The following is an 18,105-nucleotide window of genomic DNA, read 5'->3' on the forward strand; positions in this document are numbered from 1 at the left end:
ATGTAGCAGGCACAGGTGGCACTGTGTGTGTGTGTGTGTGTGTGTGTGTGTGTGTGTGTGTGTGTGTGTGGTGGGGAGGACAAATTGATGATATTTCACATCTCTAATTGCTGAGAGTATGCCGCTTCGGACAGATGCCCAGCTGCCATCTTCAGAGAGGGAGAAAGATTACGCGCTGAAGGAGGACACACACACACACACTCACTTAAAGGATGCCCTGGGGAGTGAGTGTGGTGTGTAACCACTGTAGCAGGAAGTAGGAGGAGGAAAAGGGAGGGATGCAGGAGAGTAGTCTGGGTCGTTTCTCTTTCAACACTGTAAATGATGAATGTGAGCTGAAGAAAATCAAGTAGAGATGTCATGTTTTAAACCTGACGGATCGTGCCCGGTCACCGAGCAGCCATTCGTCTCACTGCGACTCCCCGATGAGTCCAACACGATGTCCCGGCTCATAAGTGACAGTATTAGAGACGAGAGGTGTAACGCAATACCACTTCCTGTATCTGTTTGGTGCTCCAAATATCTGTAGGTGTAGCCTGAACACCAAAGTTTTTTATTTATTGATTTTTTTTTTTTAATTATACATGAATCCCAAACTCTGGAAGAAACCCAGATGTAGAAATATGAGCATGGTGTGCGAATTCTGGCCCTGGGAGTTCCTCAACCTCAGCTACATCACTCCAGTTCATAATTGGTCTCAAGTTGAGATACAGCTTCTTTTTTTAAATTTAAAAAAAAAAAAAAAAGACTAGGGGTGATTTGCGCATCAGAGACTTATTTAGGTTTTTACTTTCATGTAGAAACGGCACCGATCTGATACCCAGTCTCAGTATTGGGAGCGATACGAGCAAAAAAAAAAACAAAAAGAAGAAAACATTTTGTGATTGTTGCAGCCAAAAATACTTGATTTTGCTGCGGATTTTTTCAAAATTTGTCATTCAACTTTTTAGGAAACTACTCGAATTGGTGAAATTGCATTAAAAAAAAATTGCTCTTCCAAATACCGCGGAGTTAGCCAGATTTTAGGGGGGGGGACGGGGGGACGGTGGGGGTAATGAACCTTGCGTAGGCAATGGAAGAGTACTGCAATTCTGCGTGAAAACCATGCACCTGTCAAGACTGTCTACGCTGCGTGTTACATCCACTCGTACATCCCCTGCCTGTGGGGATTAAAGGGCGGTATGTTACGAGGACAGTACATGAGGTCTGACTATATAAATTGTTCAGTGCATCGAACCAATTAAATCCAACTTCGCGGAATTCCACGCTGAAGCTGCGGACAGCTGCAGAACTCCAGACTGCACTCGTACCGGCAGCAGCTACACCTGTCCTGCTTTCTTTTTTTTCCCCGCTCCACTTCCTTGCAGTGAGTCAGACAGCAGGCCACACCGACGTAGCATCCTGCTGCGCTCGTCCTCCTCATCTTTGATTGACTGACAGAGTGTAGCAATTAGCAGACACGGTACTAGAGCGAGCGGGCCACACTGGAGAGAAGGAGAGATACGGTGAACCTTATAATGCAGACCCTTCGTTTTCATTCACACGAGTTAAGCGTCGGGGCTTTTCAATGTCAGAACAGTCACGGTGAGAGAAAACTGTACGGTTTCACACTTTCACTCTCTTCAAGAAACGAGAACGTCGCCCTGATTTTTCTCACCCACGAGAGCCATCTCGAGGTCCGCGATTGTCCTCCTTCTCCGCCGTATTATCGCGCTTAATGAAGAGAAGTGCCTAAGGACAGACTTCTGGTTTTTTGTGCTTTTCCTCCCCCCCCTCCCCCCCCCCTCCCCCCCCTCTCTCTCTCTCTCTCTCTCTCCTCCAGGCCCTTAGATCCGCTCTTTTGAGGCTTCTGACCTTGAGGTTGGCAGTGGTGCTCCAGGCCCCTCCACTAACGAGCTGCAATCATTAGACCAATTAGCCGATGCTGGATTAAGACTTCGCTGTATCTGTGTGCAGAAACCGTTTGGGCCATTCGTTAATTGGAGGCCTGGGAAAAAAAAACAACAACCAGAGAGACCGGCAGTGACAAAAAGCCTTTCAGCACAGGAGCTGTCATTCCAACTCACACTGCATTCCAGCTGGGATTTCTGCTGAGATGAGATGGACACATTAGCGCCATGGTAACAGCACCGGCCAATGGACGAGGACATGGATATGGACAGGAAGTGGAGAGGAACAATGAGGAAAAACTAAGAGGCGAGCTCACACAAAACGTAGCACAGATCTCCGATACCAACCTTCAACCTGTAGCTGCTATGAGAAATCTCTCATCGCTGCGCCATTGAAATGACACAGCAATAATCCACAATGCACGCGGCCGGATTTATGATCTTTAAAGGTGTGGCTTGGAATTGTCTGAAGTGTTCCTACGCATTTAACACTCTTTGGTTAGTTTCTAAATCCTTGTTATCGATTTGGAATTCAGCCACGTCCCCTGCACAGACACAGCTCATCGGTCCATATCGGTCCTCCTACGGTATACGTTCACGTTGTTTATAAGAAGATTCAAAAGAAACGGCCCGCTCTTGCGATATTAACATCGTCTAGAGTCTGGGAGCGCAAAACTCTGCGTGCCAACATTCTCTCTGAAAATACTCTGAAGAAGATTTTCCACATTCGGTGTCACAATATATCGTATAATCTTGACTATGATCTTTTTTTTTTTTATCCCCCATGATTGTGTTAATTTATTCACAACCCTTTCTTTTTGTTACAGACATAAGGCACGTGACAATTAATATTAACCAATCTAATACAGAATTCACAGAGCCTACCTCTGATTCGACCACTTTTCCATTTCGTAAGTCTAAAAGTTAACAAACACACGGCTCTGTTCAGTTCCGTCCCACGCTACTTTATTTCGAATCTCATATCACATCCATATCGTTGTGTTATTGTGCGTCCCTTCCTGCGTGGGTGTGTATATGGTGAGTACATTCAGGCACAGACACAAATATCACATCATTTATCCCAGTTAGAAAGAGCAAATGATGTGTAAATACGGCCAAACTATATCAGATACGATAATTTCCTCCCTGTTATCTGAATAAATCACACACAGCAATAATCCTCCCACGTACATGCCAAAGAGATCGTTACTCTGGTATTAATGTATCAACAGCTCCACATAGTGGTGTCGGATACAGATACACACACACACACACACGGGTTTCTAGCTATGCCTACTATCTGACCCTGACCTTAACCTCTAACCTAAAAGGAAATATTTACACACTTTTAGTTTTTCTTCTGTGCACATTTAGGGCTTTTTGATCCTCACAAAGAGCTAAAAACATGCTTGCTACCTTCACGCACTCATCCTCCAACAATATTGCTGAAACATAGAGTAATAATTATATAATACTGACACTCTGATAGAACAGTGAATAGCGATGGTTAAAAAGGGAAATCTATCCTTCTTTCTTTCCAGCTTCCGGAGAGCAGAGGGGTTTAATCCGGTTTCTGTCCACTCCCAAAGGAAATTCTGACTAATATCACCAGCTGCCGTAGTTATTGAATTTGTGTGTACCTGCCCATGATTATTTCTAAAGAATTGTCCCCAAAATAGAAAACCAGTTCTCTCGATATGCTCCCATGTTAATCATCATGGCCGTTCGTTATCCCATATCTGTCCTCCCAAGCCCAATGCTTTTTTTTGTTGTTGTTTTATTTGTAGCAGGGCCAATGCACACCTTTTAATGGAGGGAAGACTGATCAGCTCGAATCACTGACGCAAGCCGTAAAGTTCTGCACAAACTGGTGAAAACAGTCCAGCTCACCACAGAGGGCCGTCCATACGGGTAATATCAGAAACCACGCGCCGCAGTCAAAATCTAAAGAACAGTATCAAGGGCATCAAGTCCTAAATTTCTAAGGTAAAGAACAGTCATTCATTCGTCAGGGTCACGGTGGATCTGGAGGATCTTTGGAACACCGGGTGTGAGGTGAGATTAAATTGTGGGTGAGGCACCAGTCCATTGTAGGGTATCACACATACACACACATTCAACCCACATGGAGGAGGAGAAGAAGAAGAAGTCTATGTATCCCAGTTTGTTAGCGTCAGAATGCAGGGACAGTCGTGATACAGCGCCGCTGGAGCAGACAGTATTAAGGGCCTTGCTCAAGGGCCCAACAGTGGTAGATTGACGGTGTTGCGACTTGAACTCCGACCTCCTGGACAGTAACCTAGAGCTTTAACAATTGAGCCACCACCGCCCATGGACACACGAAGAACATGCACAGAACTTCCACACTTACCCTAACCTGAGCTCAGGATCGAACCCGAGACCCTGGAGCTGTGAGGTGGCAATGCTGCCCTGCCTTGCACCGCCCTGCATCACAATGACTCCCCTATCCGAGTACACGAAGAGCTGAATAAAGTGTGTTAGAGCAGGAAACACAGGATTAAGAGACACACTGATCAGTCTGTTATTAAAAATCTCCCACCTTCTTTGGATCATCATAGAAGACACCGACAGTGGGCAGCTCAGGTGCAATTCTGCAGCTCTCCTCAAACAGCAGCCCGGACTCTTTATAAGGACCTTCTCTGTATTTATACGCTACAGTGATGCTCTTCACAGGAGAGGAGCCCGTGCTGATGTGGATCTCCGTCAGCAGGCCGGAATACATCACATACACCGAGATGGTTAAGAGCAGGAGAGCCAGCGAGAAGAACCCAATGACACCCCAGGACAGGAAATCCGACATCTCAGCCCGATCTTCACAGCTGAAGGAGGAATCACTGTATGAGATGGATGCTTACTGACTGCAAACTTGCTCTAGATGAGCTTAAGAGCGCTGACGATTACACTGAATAACATCTGAGATGTACTTCCGGGTTGGAATATTTTTAAAAAGTTGTTGCCTAGCAACAACGGGCAGCGTTTGTAAAATCACAACTACGTGATGATGATGATTCCCCCCCCCCCAGCGTTCTGATTGCTGCTGAGCTTTACTTCCCTAAACACACGCGGACGCACAGGCTCAATACCAAAAGCTTCCTTCGCTGTTCATGTAGGGCACTACGTAGTGACGTAGTGACGTAGAAGCCATTGTTTCATGCGACACCTGTATAGGGAGCGTGGTGACAGTCGGAATTCGGCCCGTGTAACGGTCTTCCCGGACGAACCATTATAAAACAGGGTGCAGTGAGAATTATTGGGCTATATAGTCGTAATATATTATTACATTCCTGTGTAAATCTCACGACAGGATTATGAATGTTTAAATACAAGTGATTTAGTCATAGTTTGGGAAAAATAGTGAGTAACTTTTTTGGTTCAGTCCGTTTCTAAGACGAGTCATTCAAGCCGATCGATGCTGCGTACGGGAAACGCATACTACTGTTTCATTCTTATGCGTCCGTGATTACGCAGAGTTTAGTCACCACGCAAAAAAAACAACCAAACAAACAAATAAACAGTAAACACTACTGCACCTCAGGCGCCACTCGTGTAACTTTAATTAACTTTAAGAATACTATTTTAGGTACACTGTATGCACTTTTTAAGGTAAAAAGTTGCGCATGAAAGGTGCAAAAGATTGTAGCACTTGAGGTTACTAACGCAATGACCAGGAAAAACATTTTTACATTCTGAGACTGGACACTGTGTTTGTGTCCAAACCATGCACATTAACACAGTGTAAACTGTGTGGCCAAAAGTATGTGGACACCTGACCATATTTGCCCATTCCAAAACCATGCACATTAACACAGAGTTGGGCCTCCCTTTGTGTTATAATAAGCTCCACTCTTCTGGGAAGGATTTCCACTAGATTTTGGGGACCTGTGATCAGTCAGCCATAAGAGCATTAGTGAGGTCGGGTACTGATGTTTGGTGAGGAGGTCTGGAGAGCAGTCGGCGTTCCAGTTCATCCTGGCAGGGTTGAGGTCAGGGCTCAGTGCAGGACCCTCGAGTTCTTCGACTCCAGCCTCGGCACACCATGTTATCACATATTTGTGCAAAGGTGCATTGTCATGCTGGAACAGGTTTGAGCGCTTCAGTTCCAGTGAAGGGAAATCCTAAAGCTACAGCATACAAAGACATGTGTGAGTGTTTCCGACACACATGTGGCAAGACCTTGGGGAAGAATCACACATGGGTGTGATGGTCATGTATCCACAAACTAAACTAAACTGGACAGTTCCTTGCCACTGGAGTGGTACCCTTGAGTATTTATGTTTTGTACCTTCGGTCGGTATTTTTTACCCGGAATGATGTTTTCTACCTTTAAGGTATTACTCTAAAAGCTAATGAGCTATTACAATACTGCATAATATGTAAATAATCCAGTACAAGCTAAGACATTTTGGGCATTGGCCAGACAGACAGTGCATGTGCACAAAGTCTGGAACACTCGTTTTCACGCACCGCCTCTGTCCCGCCCCTTCGCTTGAGCTCTGACCTCAAATGATCTTCTAACTGAAGCAGTGTGTAAAAACCTCTCATTCTACGCTTCTCTCTGCTCCTGTCAACATGGCTCAGAACTTTTACGACCTTTCAGCCAAGCTGCTGTCGGGTGACAATCTCAATTTCTCCTCGCTGAAGGGAAAAGTGGTGCTGGTCGAGAACGTGGCGTCTCTCTGAGGCACGACGGTCAGGGACTACACTCAGATGAACGAGCTCCACTCCAAATACTCGGAGAAGGGGCTTGTTGTGCTGGGAGCTCCCTGCAACCAGTTCGGCCATCAGGTAAGGTCCAGTCGTGTGTGTGTGTGTGTGTGTGTGTGTTTTGATTTTTTACATTTTTTTATTGTTAGAACACGATATACAAAGTCTAGTCCTAGTGTAACCTAGGATTCGCTCGATTCTCTAAATCTGACTTAACAGTTCATGCCCAAGACTTGTGCTTTCTTTGGTGGATAATCTCACCTGCATACCGTAAATTTCATCTGTAAATCTTAGTACTGTTTGACTTTGTAGTATACGGTTGTAGAAGAGTAATGATTTATAATGCTAGAAAATGATGAATTCCTTGTAGAGTCTGGTTCCTCTCAAGGTTTCTTCCACATCCCAGTCTCGTCTTTTTTCTTGTCACTGTTACCTCCGACTTGTTCGTTAGGAATCGAATTAAGAATCAACATCCGGATTTCTGTAATGCTGCTTTTTGACAATGTCTATACAAATAAAATTGAATTAAATTGAGCCAGGGTAATCGAGGACTCTAGGAGTACTGGATCGAAAATGTTATTCTTCAGCATGACTGCGTGTTAGTTCACAAATGGAATCCTATCATAAGTGCTTAGTGATTGAGGCTTTTTAATCGCAGCCTAGTTGAACGCCGCTCTTTCTTTTTTCAAAACAAGGAAAACGACAAGAACGAAGAAATCCTGAACTCCTTGAAGTACGTACGTCCTGGGAACGGCTTCGAGCCTCACTTCCAGCTACTGCAAAAGATTGACGTGAACGGCAAGGATGCGCACCCCCTGTTCGTGTTTCTCAAGGAGAAGCTTCCCTTCCCCAGCGACAACCCTACGGCCTTGATGACCGACCCCAAGTTCATCATCTGGAGTCCCGTGTGCAGGAACGACGTCTCCTGGAACTTTGAGAAGTTCCTCATCGGCCCCGATGGGAAACCGTTCAAGCGCTACAGCAGGAGCTTCCTGACCAGCGATATCGAGGCTGACATCAAAGAGCTCCTCAAGAACGTGAAGTAAACCGTCTTGGCACAGGATGGTCTCAGAGGATGTTGTGAGCTGATATAGATATGACACGGCCACTCCTGTCTTATCGACGTACAGCCTGGCAGTTTGAATTCAGCTGGCTGTGCTGACTTGGTTAGAGTTCGAGTGTTTTGTAGGAGGTTTACTCTATGAAGGCACCACTTGAAATCTGTATTGAGGGTGGTGGCGGATGTGAACGTAAACACTTATTATTAACAGCCGTAATTTAGCCATGTACAGCAGAGCTCAGCTTCTCCATCCAACCGTATGAAAACAAATAAACCTTACAACAAATTCATGAATTGATTTTATTTTGTTTTGTTTTGTCTTCAAAAGGTGTCGAAAAACCGTTGTTTGTGTGTGTGTGTGTGTGTGTGTGTGTGTTCATACTGAATAGGAAAAATTCAAAGCCTGTAAAAAGCCAGAGATTCATCTTGATAACTGACCATAAAGGTTAAAGATTAAATACTTACTATAGTCAGGACAAGGTTGTAACACTCTCACGTCTTCTCTCAGGGCAATTAAATCTATTTGAGCCGCAATTTATCAATACGAGTTGCAATGTCAGCTTTTTCCCATCCTTGATCAGATAACTTATTAACGGAGTAGGTCACAGCTAACGGAAAATGATCCAAACGGATCCGTTTTATGTTTATTTATAGTGCATCAAATAAATATATTAATACATATTTATCTTCAAGTAGATATAAGTCGATGAAATCTAAATTACAGCCTGTTTCCTTATGAATTAAAGATCCTCCCACTGTTTGTCAGCGTTAGGGATATGAATGTTAAGGCATATTAAAGGTTACTGTAGATTTGCCTAAAGGCCGAGAAGATTTATGTTGCGATAAAATACATGCGGTTAAGCGCATGACAAATGAAGAACACTCTCATACGGTGTACCGAGGCTGCACCAGCAATTAAACCCATACAGTTTGGATCTGTTGTTTTCACCACTGAACCAGCACGGGTTGTGTTGTGTAGGTTTTAGCCCATTATCCGTGTAATGTCTAGTAGACAAAGAGCTCGTAGTCCTCCTCCATGCTCAGAACCGTGTCCACGAATCTCACATAGTCCTCATCCTCTTCTCCATCATCAGCTCCTTCCTCCACACCGCTGTCTGCACTTCCTGTGCCGTCTCCCCGCGCCGGCTGCGTGTTCACGTTCAGAGAGAGCCTGTTACACACCTGGTTTAGCTTGTTCTCAAACTCCAGCTTCGCTATCAGCTCGTCCAAAGTCTCCATGCTGGAGCTCTCTTCAGAAATGAAACAGGAGGAAGTACAGAACGTGATTGCAGCTGGATTTTGGTTAGAACATTCAATGCAGTGTTATTAGAGTGTGCAAAGAAAGTCAGGCTTAGAAATTTTGAGTTAAACATGAGAGTTTTTTAGTGCTCTCCACTGCACTGTGTATTCAAAATAACATCTCGGAGGATTTCGCGGAGTGTTTTTGTGATCGTTCCGGCCCAAAATGCCCGATTTCGCTGCGGATTTTCTCAAAATTTGCAAGAGTTTTTTTTTATGCTCTTTCGCGGAAAACTACTTGAGTTGGCGAAATTGCGGTTGCACGAAATAGTTTTGCACGGTCTTTCGCAGTGATGTTTGTTGGTAAATGAGACCTTTTAGTTGTACTCATGTTCGACGCACGTGAATCGAATAGAGGGCTTTGGTTGAATGCACGTCGTGATGATGTCACACGACGCGTCTCGGCCCGAATCTGCGGAAAATGTGCGGAAATTTTGAAAAATTGCACGCTCCTCCGAATATTGCGGAGTTTCCTCGATTTTGTGTCAATTTCTCCGATCGCAAAATCGCGAAATCCTGGAGGGACTGAGTAATAAAAAAAAATTAAGAAAATAGTCTCCACAATTGATCAATTATTAATCATGATTCTTGCCTTTATTTAATTATTTAAGTCTAAAAAAAATTAAGTACAAATTTTAAACTCGGTAATAAAAGACGTTTTTTTTTTTTTTTTTTTTTTTTAAATTGTCTCTTAAATTACGAGCGCCTGATTCATTTAACCTTTCTATGTGGTTTCATTTTGTTTGTTTGTTTCTTTGTTTATTTATTTACTTACTTATTTACTTCCTTCCCTCAGCCATTTTACTGAATTTAAAAAAGGTGCATTTCATTGCTTTAAAATGACTGAATGCCAAAACAAATTAAATGAAATTAAAAAAAAAAAAACTGACTGGATAATTGTGAAATTAACAACGGTAGCCACTATTGTGCAACTCTACAATAAAATGACTAAAATACAATACTAAGAACATAATAAGTGTACTATTCTGAGATCCACAGTAAATGAATGTATTTTTCATTGCTCTACAATCTAACACCAGTGTTTATTATCATGATAAGAAATGTATTAAAGTGTTTAAACATCTCACTGACCCATCCTTGCAGGAAGATCCTGATGTTCAGGTTCAGGCCCAGAGACTGTTAAACCCTCCAGTCCATGTCTGGATCCCTGTCTAGACCACAATAGGTGTGGAGAATAATTAGAGGTGTCATGAAGCACATAATTAAAGCTAATCATCAAACCCACAGCACACACACACACACACACACACACACACAAACCTGCAGTCAGCTCTATGCTGTGTGAGAACTGGCTGATTATGGGACGTCAGGGAGACGTGGCAGAGGTTATGAAGCATCTCAGGATGGTTGGTAGGGAGAGGACATGAGACATTAAGGATAGGTTCAGGTCCTGAGATGGTGTCTGGGCCTAGGGCTAGGGCTAGGGCTTTTGCAAGTCCTTGTCTGCACTGTCTCAGCTGGGCTGACATTGATCTAAATGTAATATATATATAATTAAGTTAAAATTTGAGAATTGCCTCATTAGCATATTAGCTTCTTTCATTAAGATCTAAGCTAAAAGGTCTGTTCATTAATTCAATAATGATAATCAATACATTAAATCATAATAATCCTAAACAGACTCAGCATGACATTTGTAAACCTGATAGCAATATTATTCTATTCCTTTTCTAATATATAATAAATTAAATCACTTGCCCTGAAAGTTTTTTGTTCCGATTATTATCAATGAAAGAAGGCTTGCAAGTTGCAAAGGAGGCAAAAAACAAAAACAAAAACAAAAAAAAAAACAACAAAACCGTTAAACTTCATACACGCACGAGAGCTGTTTAAATTGTTTAATGGTGCCGACAAATTGAGAAGTTTTTACATGAGCCCTTTCTATAAGATTTTGGTGTTCCCTGTTCATTCTGTAATCTTGTTTTATTGAATTTTATTACCTTTTGCTATTTTGTAATAACTTTGTTTTGAAACGTTATGTGAACTGGAGGAACGTTTTCTAAACGACTCGTTGGAGTCTACTGGCTGTATCGGATCTAAAAGATTCATTCGATTCTTTAAGATGCGGTTCATAGAGTCAGTTCTTTCTACAAGGATTCTTGAGTCTAACATGGCATATTTCGGTGATTAAATTGAGCCAGGATTAAAATGTAAACCTTGTTTTTTAAAAAAAGGAAAGAAAACAGAATTTGTAATACAACACAATCGAATAAATTTGAATTCGTTGCATGGAATTAAAAGAGAAAAAAAAGTCACTTTCCCCACTCCCAATGATGTCCATAGGCTACAGACAGGCTTCCAGCATGGTGTATAATAAATAATAAATTCATGTGCAAAATCAAGGTATTTTACACACTCCAAAGTTTGTCTGCTTTATATTTCAAAGTTTATTTCTATAACCATGCATCACACCAAGATGGTTTCAATGCTATAAAATGGGGGGTATCATATAATTGGGCAGAGTAGACACATACTGTGTATATGAACATGTATGTTCATAATAAGGAAGGAATAATAGCACATTCATTAAAAAAAAAGACAATCAGAGAACCCCAAAGACTGAATGATGTCCTTATAACATGTGCTTTTCTGTAATAAAATAATAATAAGAAATAATACAACTCGGAACAAAATATTCAGCTAAACGAGCAACTTAAAACTGAAACTTAGCATTTCTGACATGTACATTCTAAAACATTAACAAACGCTCCTATATAAAAAAAAATCCTGTAAAAGAAATAGTGAGTCAATTCGAATCATTTTAGTGAATCGAATCAGTAAGAAGGAATCGTTTTGAACATGCCTGGTTGTTTGACACAAGGGGGCGTGCGTCAGCAAAAAAAAAAAGAGTGCGACGCCCAACCCGCTCACACACAAGCAGCTGGAGGGAAAATGGCCGGCCAGGAGGATCCAGTGCAGAGAGAAATCCACCAGGATTGGGCGAATCGCGAGTATATTGAAGTGATTACAAGCAGCATCAAGAAAATAGCCGATTTCCTCAACTCGTTTGGTGGGTTTGTTCATAGAAAAACAACAACAACAACAACGTTTACCCCCAACAGCCGCCTGTTGTGGAGTGCTGCTATGCTAACTGCGCTAGCGTGTCCGAGATGAGGAGTGGCTGGTCGGCTGACTGTAGCTTCCTGTGTTGTCTAAACCTTTTATTATTTATTTATAAGCATTTGGTATTTAATTTGAGGTTTACAGAAGTACAGAACATATTAGACGTATTATTTACGCATTCCAGCTTGTTAGTAAGCTTGCTAGTCGATAGTAGATATGATGCTAGCTTGCTAGTAGATATGATGTAAACATATTCATGACATTAATGCTGATAGAGGAGAAATGAATTCAGTTAGATTGCTGTAGATAAATGAATAAAATAGCTCATGAAATTTCCATTTTGAAATGTCAAGATTTGTCTTTGTGTCTTTATAGCCGAATAATTTAGTCTTGGTTATTTGTATGAGGCTCAACATTGCACCATTTAGATGAAGGTTGTATTTATATCAACTACATTTCTGGTAAGGTATAACTAGTTATTAGTTGTAATAATAATACAAAAAACATGATGGATTCATTTTGTTAAATGAGCAATGTCGAACAAGGAAGCTGTATAAAATGTATTATTATCATTGTTGCAATCATCCTCACTTAGATTTGGACGTTTATTCTGTTTCAGTGAAATGAGTTCAATTAAATGCAAACTAAATCCAAACTTTTTACTCGAATGAATGTTTTTTTTTTTTTTTTTGAACGATTCCCTCCTCAGATATGTCCTGCAGGTCCCGTTTAGCCACGCTGAACGAGAAGCTCACCGCCCTGGAGAGAAGGATCGAGTACATCGAAGCCCGGGTGAGAGAACGAATACGCGAGCGTTTTTGCCTCGTCCGAGCCGAAGTTCAGGACGTAAACTCGTTTAAAGTACATCGCAGAATTCGCACCAGAGAATTTCCACACTTTCTGAGTTTCGTACGTCACAGCTTTAAACAAAAACGAGTCTTATCAAGAGGAGGAGAAAAAAAAAATGGAAGTCTTACTCGAAGAATATTCTTCATATGTGGCGTGAAAAGAAAACAAGGCTCGCGTGTTTACGTGCTCGCTCTGTGTTAATGCACTTGACTCACTGACTAACTCGCCACACTCGACTAGCTTTTAATCAGTCCCTCCGGGATTTCTCCATCTTGCGATCGCAGAAATCGACACACGATCATCAAGCAAACTCTGCGATGTTCGGAGGAGCTCGCAGGTCAATTTTTCAAAATTACCGCAAGATTTTCCGGCAAACTCGGGCCGAGACGCTTCGCCTTGACGTCGCGGCGTTCAGCCGAAGCGCTCTGATTCACGCGTGTCGGACGTGAGTACAGCTAGAAGGTCTCGTTTACCGACAGACATCTGCGAAAGATCGTGAGATTCGTGCAGTCGCGATTTCACCGATGCGAGTAGTTTTACATCGCAAATGTCGAAAAATGCCGCAGCAAAATCGGGCGTTTTTGGCCGCGACGATCACAAAAAAACTCGGCGAAACCCTCTATGGACTGTTTCCGTGGAGCAAAAGCACGGCAGCACACAGGGCTCACTGATGAGTTTATGATTTGGTTGCATGATGGTTCACAATACGCTGAACTTACTCTCACTTCTTTGTTTAAGGTTACAAAAGGGGAAACGCTGACCTAACCATCCCGACGCTGACGACTGGACAACATGGCCACACTCCTGTTTCTTTTTCTTTTCTTCCCCTCTATCCTCATTCACCTTAAATAACCAAGCGACTGTTTTTCAACCAGTCTCTTAAAGCCCCAGTGAGGAACTGCTGATACAGTGCTACGCTGCGTTAGGACTTAAAAAAGGAACATTAAAAAAAATAAGGTGCGGGTCGGTCAGGTCGAACTGTAGCAGTTCCTCGCTGCGGCTTTAACGTGCGGGAACATGATTAACGTGTGACCATTTTTATTTTCCACAGTTTCTGCCTCAGTATGAACAGCGGTTCTGTTTTATTTTGTTATCCGCATTCGAATTGTTACTGTCTCTGTGGTGCTTGCGCGTACGTCTGGTCCTTCATCGTGTCCCGATTTAAAATTGAGCGGATATTATTAACTGGGAAATTCACACTCTAAACTTATATGGAAATATAGGATAAAACGAGTGTACGACGAGCGAGTTCGACATGGGGCGGGGACAAGGAACATTGCAAAATGGTTAGTTTTTTATTTTTATTAAAAAAAAAAAACAAAAATGTAATTTGTTTACTCTGCCCACGTGTGTGTAAGCGGATTTCTGTATATATTTTGTAACTGTGGGAATGCAAAAGCCTGTGTTGACATGAACACCCCATGCCCTGTGACAGTTTCTCTCATGCAATAGCACATCTTCACACGGCGAGGGCGAGTGTGTGTGCGCGGCGAGAGGCCGGAAGCGACGGCGGCCTCTCTACAGCCGATTTAGTGTTTTAATGCTCATACTTTGATGTATTGTGGTTTAAAAATATGAGTACAAAAAAATTAAAGGACATCACATAACTGTTTTGTGTTTGTGTATCAATTCTGCCACCTGAACATTCATTCATATCATTTCTAATATCTTGTATTTTCTTCTTTTTTTTGGTCTCGTATAGATGTTATTTGGGGAGGAGACTAATTCGAAACTTAACTGAACTTTAATGTTTATCAGAAAGTGCATGGACATGACCTGGGATGTCGTAGACAGCTAGAATTACACCACTGTGCTGTTCAGTTCTTGATTCTGATTGGTCAGAAGGCAAGGCATTAATTTAGCATTAACGATCAAATTATGGATTCATTAATTGGTTATGACAGCAGATCTGACAGTAGTGCAGCTGGGAATCCCAGGATATCAATTCGCTTGTTGTAATACTTGATTGTTTCTATAGCAACAGTTCATTCATGGGGTCTTGTACAGTAGCTGCTCCACATAAACATGGGCATTTTTTATTTAGCAGAGAGAAATTCTAATCGATATGGTGAAGCTTTGTGTGAGGTGTTTGTTTAACGTTTATGGAAGGAGTTTCCAGTGTCAGGGGTTTGTAACAGAGCTGTAACTTTAAGCTAGCCGACACCTTCAGGACCGAGGAGTTTACACTTTGCGGTTTCTCCAACATGACATTTTTGTTTGTTTTGTTTTTGTTGAACAACAACATGATTTGTCGTTCTTTAATGTAAATGAAAGTGTAATAGAATAGGTTCGTGTTTAATAATAAGCATGTCGCATGCGGCTAATGGCTAGCGTTTGATTTCAGACGCACAATGGGACTTTACGTTTGAAATATATTTGTGACAGAGTTACTTCCGGTTTCCGGTTGTCTGTAAGTGTTTCTATTGGGAGCCGCGTTACTTTTTAAATGTATTATTATGATTATTGAAATGGTATTAAAGCCAAGACTCGGCCCTGTATATATGGAAAATGTCCTCTAAAATGTTTAGTGTTTGTATTTTAAAATAAATAAATAAATAAATGACTGGTTTATACGGAGGGGACATCAGCAACGGTCTGGAAAACGTCCCCGTTTGCATCGAAAAAGACGTGAATGAGGACAGTTTGCCCAACTTCCAGGTATATTCTTGTCTGTTTTTATATATATTTTTTTATTTGATGTCGCTTAGCATTTCTGCCTGTGTTTGAGCTTGCTCTGTGCTACAGTTTCACTTTATGGCCACCAGATGGCAGCCTATACTCACACTCAGACCTCCAGTACAGCGTTTCCTGCTTTTAGTATTTATTTACACTTGTGTATGATTTGTATTTTTAAAAACGCGTTTCACTTGTTTAATCCATTCCTATTCGATGATTTGATGTCTAATTTAAATCTTAAAATCAACCTGTTGTTGTAGTAAACACTGAAAACAGTAGGCATGGCTTCTTCAATGTTTTTAGATGATGGATATTAACATCTTTATTCCAGAGGGTAATGCTATTATTATTATTATCTTATACACGTTTTTAACATTGTGTGTGTGTGTGTGTGTGTGTGTGTGTGCTTCAGTACACTCCAGAGAACGTTCAGGGTGTGGGCTGTGATGTTGACCCGAGTGAAGTGACCCTGCCAGGCTGCTCGTGTCGCTTGGCGTCCTGTGTGCAGCCCAGCTGCCCGTGCCTGCGTTTCGGCTTGGTGTACACCGAGGGAGGTTTACTGGAGCAGCGAGAGGAGCCGGGCGCTTCTTACAGCCAGCCTGTGTTTGAATGTAATGCCCTGTGTGCGTGTGGTGAGTCCTGCCGGTCCCGCGTGGTCCAGAACGGCCTGCAAATCCGCCTCTGTGTTTTCCGAACCGAGAACCGTGGCTGGGGGGTCGTGACCCTGGAAGCCATCAAACGTGGCAGTTTTGTGTGCGAGTATGCCGGGGAGGTGATCGGGTTTGAGGAGGCACGGCGGAGGCAGGTGTCCCAGACTCCCGAGGATAAGAATTACATCATCGCCGTGCAGGAGCACGGTGGCTCGCAGAGGCTAGGTGTGACGTTTGTGGACCCGGTCGCCGTGGGAAACGTGGGCCGCTTTCTGAACCACTCGTGCCAGCCCAACCTAACCATGGTGCCCGTGCGCGTGCACTCGGTGGTGCCCAGACTGGCCCTGTTCTCCAGCCGAGACATAGAAGCGGGCGAGGAACTCGCCTTCGATTACTCAGGAGGACACGTACAGAGAACTGACGCTTCTGCTGCAGGAGCTCTACAGAGGAAAGTGTGTCTGTGTGGTGCGCAGAACTGCACTGGCTTTTTACCTTTAGACCTTTCTGTCCTGCACTGAGAGTACAGCGGAGAAATGATCCCGACAGGTTACTTATAGTTTATAATGCAATATTAGCATCATGTAGGTCATGTCTCTCCTGCATCTATTGTCTGACAGCACGTCTTAAAGAAACTGTAATTATTAAATGACAGCTGTACTCTGTGTCCCGAGTCTCAGATTGGTTGTTTATATGGAAACGCACACGATCATTAATTTCTGACGGTGGTACAGTGGGGTAGCACTGATACCTCACAGCTCCACGGTCCCTGGTTTAATCCTAAACTCGGGGTTATCCTAAGTCACATTGTGGTTTAAAACATGAACTCGCACCGGCCGAGGTGGCGATTTCAGAAAATTCAGAAGTCCCAACTGGTCATTTGGGAACGTTCTGAATTCCCAACCGGTTCCCAAACTGGCAGTTTAGATTTCGGAAAATTCCAAATGACCAGTGGGCCCTCAAATTGGTAACGTGACTTTCAGAAAATTCAGAATTCCCAAGTGGTTCCCAAACTGGTCATTTACATTTCAGAAAAGTTTGAGTTTGGGCACTCAGAAGCTCATAAATCCCATAATTCCAACATGCCATCAACACACTGTGATCCCAAATATCAATTCTGAAAAAAAGATTTTCTTCTTCTACAAAATGGCCGCCCTCAATAACGTTACACTGTTGAGCTACACGGCGAGGTTTTACAGCTCGCGGTCCATCACGTCGTGTCCTTGTCTGTGTGACATCACTGAGCTGAAGCTGATTATACCCAGTACATCAATTTATCCCTCAGTGTATTGTGTTGAACTTGCTGGTCTACTTTTCTGGACCACTTGTTCCATTCCGCTTCTGTCCGGCGTTGTAAACACCAGTCCAGGTTTCCTCGCTTACTGTCCATCTTTTGAACGAGTTTCTGAACCACCGCTTTCCCCTTTTAACAGAACTTAACATTGGAGTCAAAGCTCCGGAGTAATAAGCAATTAAAAAGAGCCTCTGGGTGTTTGGATATAGTAACAGCGCTCGCTCCCCAGCGCCACACGGAGGACGGGGCCGGAGCGACCCACTTCACAGAGTCGTCATTCTTAAATCCCGTCCCTTCTGTCTCCTCCACGTCTCTGCCCCACTTCTAGCAAGGACCCTCCTTCATCTCAACACCGATATTAATATCCTCATCTGGGTTAATTAGCCCAGAGACCTGAGATGCAGAGCAGGGCTGTAGAAACGAGACCAGAACACGAGCGCGGCATCGCGCTGTCTGCGTGTGGAGAGTAAATAATCCACAGTAACGTCCAGTGTATTAATCACCACTCTGCAACTTTACCTCCCAGAGTTATCTCACAGCTTATTAACCATTTCAACTCTCCGATCGTTATTCAGTTACTTC

The 18,105-nt window shown here is 42.8% G+C and overlaps 4 protein-coding genes across 4 annotated transcripts in view; 3 read left to right on the top strand and 1 right to left on the bottom strand.

Annotated features, from left to right (window-relative positions):
- LOC108255194 (testis-expressed protein 264 homolog) overlaps window positions 1-5,328 on the bottom strand; it is a 36,151-nt gene extending 30,823 nt beyond the window's left edge. The window contains exon 1 of the mRNA XM_017450956.2: window positions 4,450-5,328. Coding sequence (XP_017306445.1) covers window positions 4,450-4,710 — 261 coding nt within the window. The 5' untranslated portion in view covers window positions 4,711-5,328. The remainder of the gene's footprint in view (window positions 1-4,449) is intronic.
- Window positions 5,329-6,463: 1,135 nt separating this feature from the next.
- On the top strand, window positions 6,464-7,964 carry gpx1a (glutathione peroxidase 1a). Its single transcript, XM_017450954.3, has 2 exons — window positions 6,464-6,695; window positions 7,310-7,964. Exons 1-2 carry the CDS (start codon window positions 6,480-6,482, stop codon window positions 7,658-7,660), a joined length of 567 nt encoding a protein of 188 aa, XP_017306443.1. The 5' UTR covers window positions 6,464-6,479; the 3' UTR covers window positions 7,661-7,964.
- Window positions 7,965-11,871: 3,907 nt separating this feature from the next.
- On the top strand, window positions 11,872-13,851 carry brk1 (BRICK1 subunit of SCAR/WAVE actin nucleating complex). Its single transcript, NM_001200626.1, is given in 3 exon segments — window positions 11,872-12,004; window positions 12,767-12,849; window positions 13,645-13,851. Coding segments are annotated over 3 exon segments (228 nt in total). The 5' UTR covers window positions 11,872-11,886; the 3' UTR covers window positions 13,672-13,851.
- A 759-nt stretch (window positions 13,852-14,610) lies between these two features.
- Window positions 14,611-16,896, top strand: setmar (SET domain and mariner transposase fusion gene). The gene is made up of 2 exons (XM_017496531.3): window positions 14,611-15,564; window positions 15,995-16,896. The coding sequence occupies exons 1-2, from the start codon at window positions 15,466-15,468 to the stop codon at window positions 16,748-16,750; spliced, it is 855 nt and encodes a 284-aa protein (XP_017352020.1). The 5' UTR covers window positions 14,611-15,465; the 3' UTR covers window positions 16,751-16,896.
- The last annotated feature ends 1,209 nt before the right edge of the window (window positions 16,897-18,105 follow it).

The sequence above is a fragment of the Ictalurus punctatus genome, chromosome 21, assembly GCF_001660625.3.
Source record: "Ictalurus punctatus breed USDA103 chromosome 21, Coco_2.0, whole genome shotgun sequence".
NCBI lineage: Eukaryota > Metazoa > Chordata > Actinopteri > Siluriformes > Ictaluridae > Ictalurus > Ictalurus punctatus.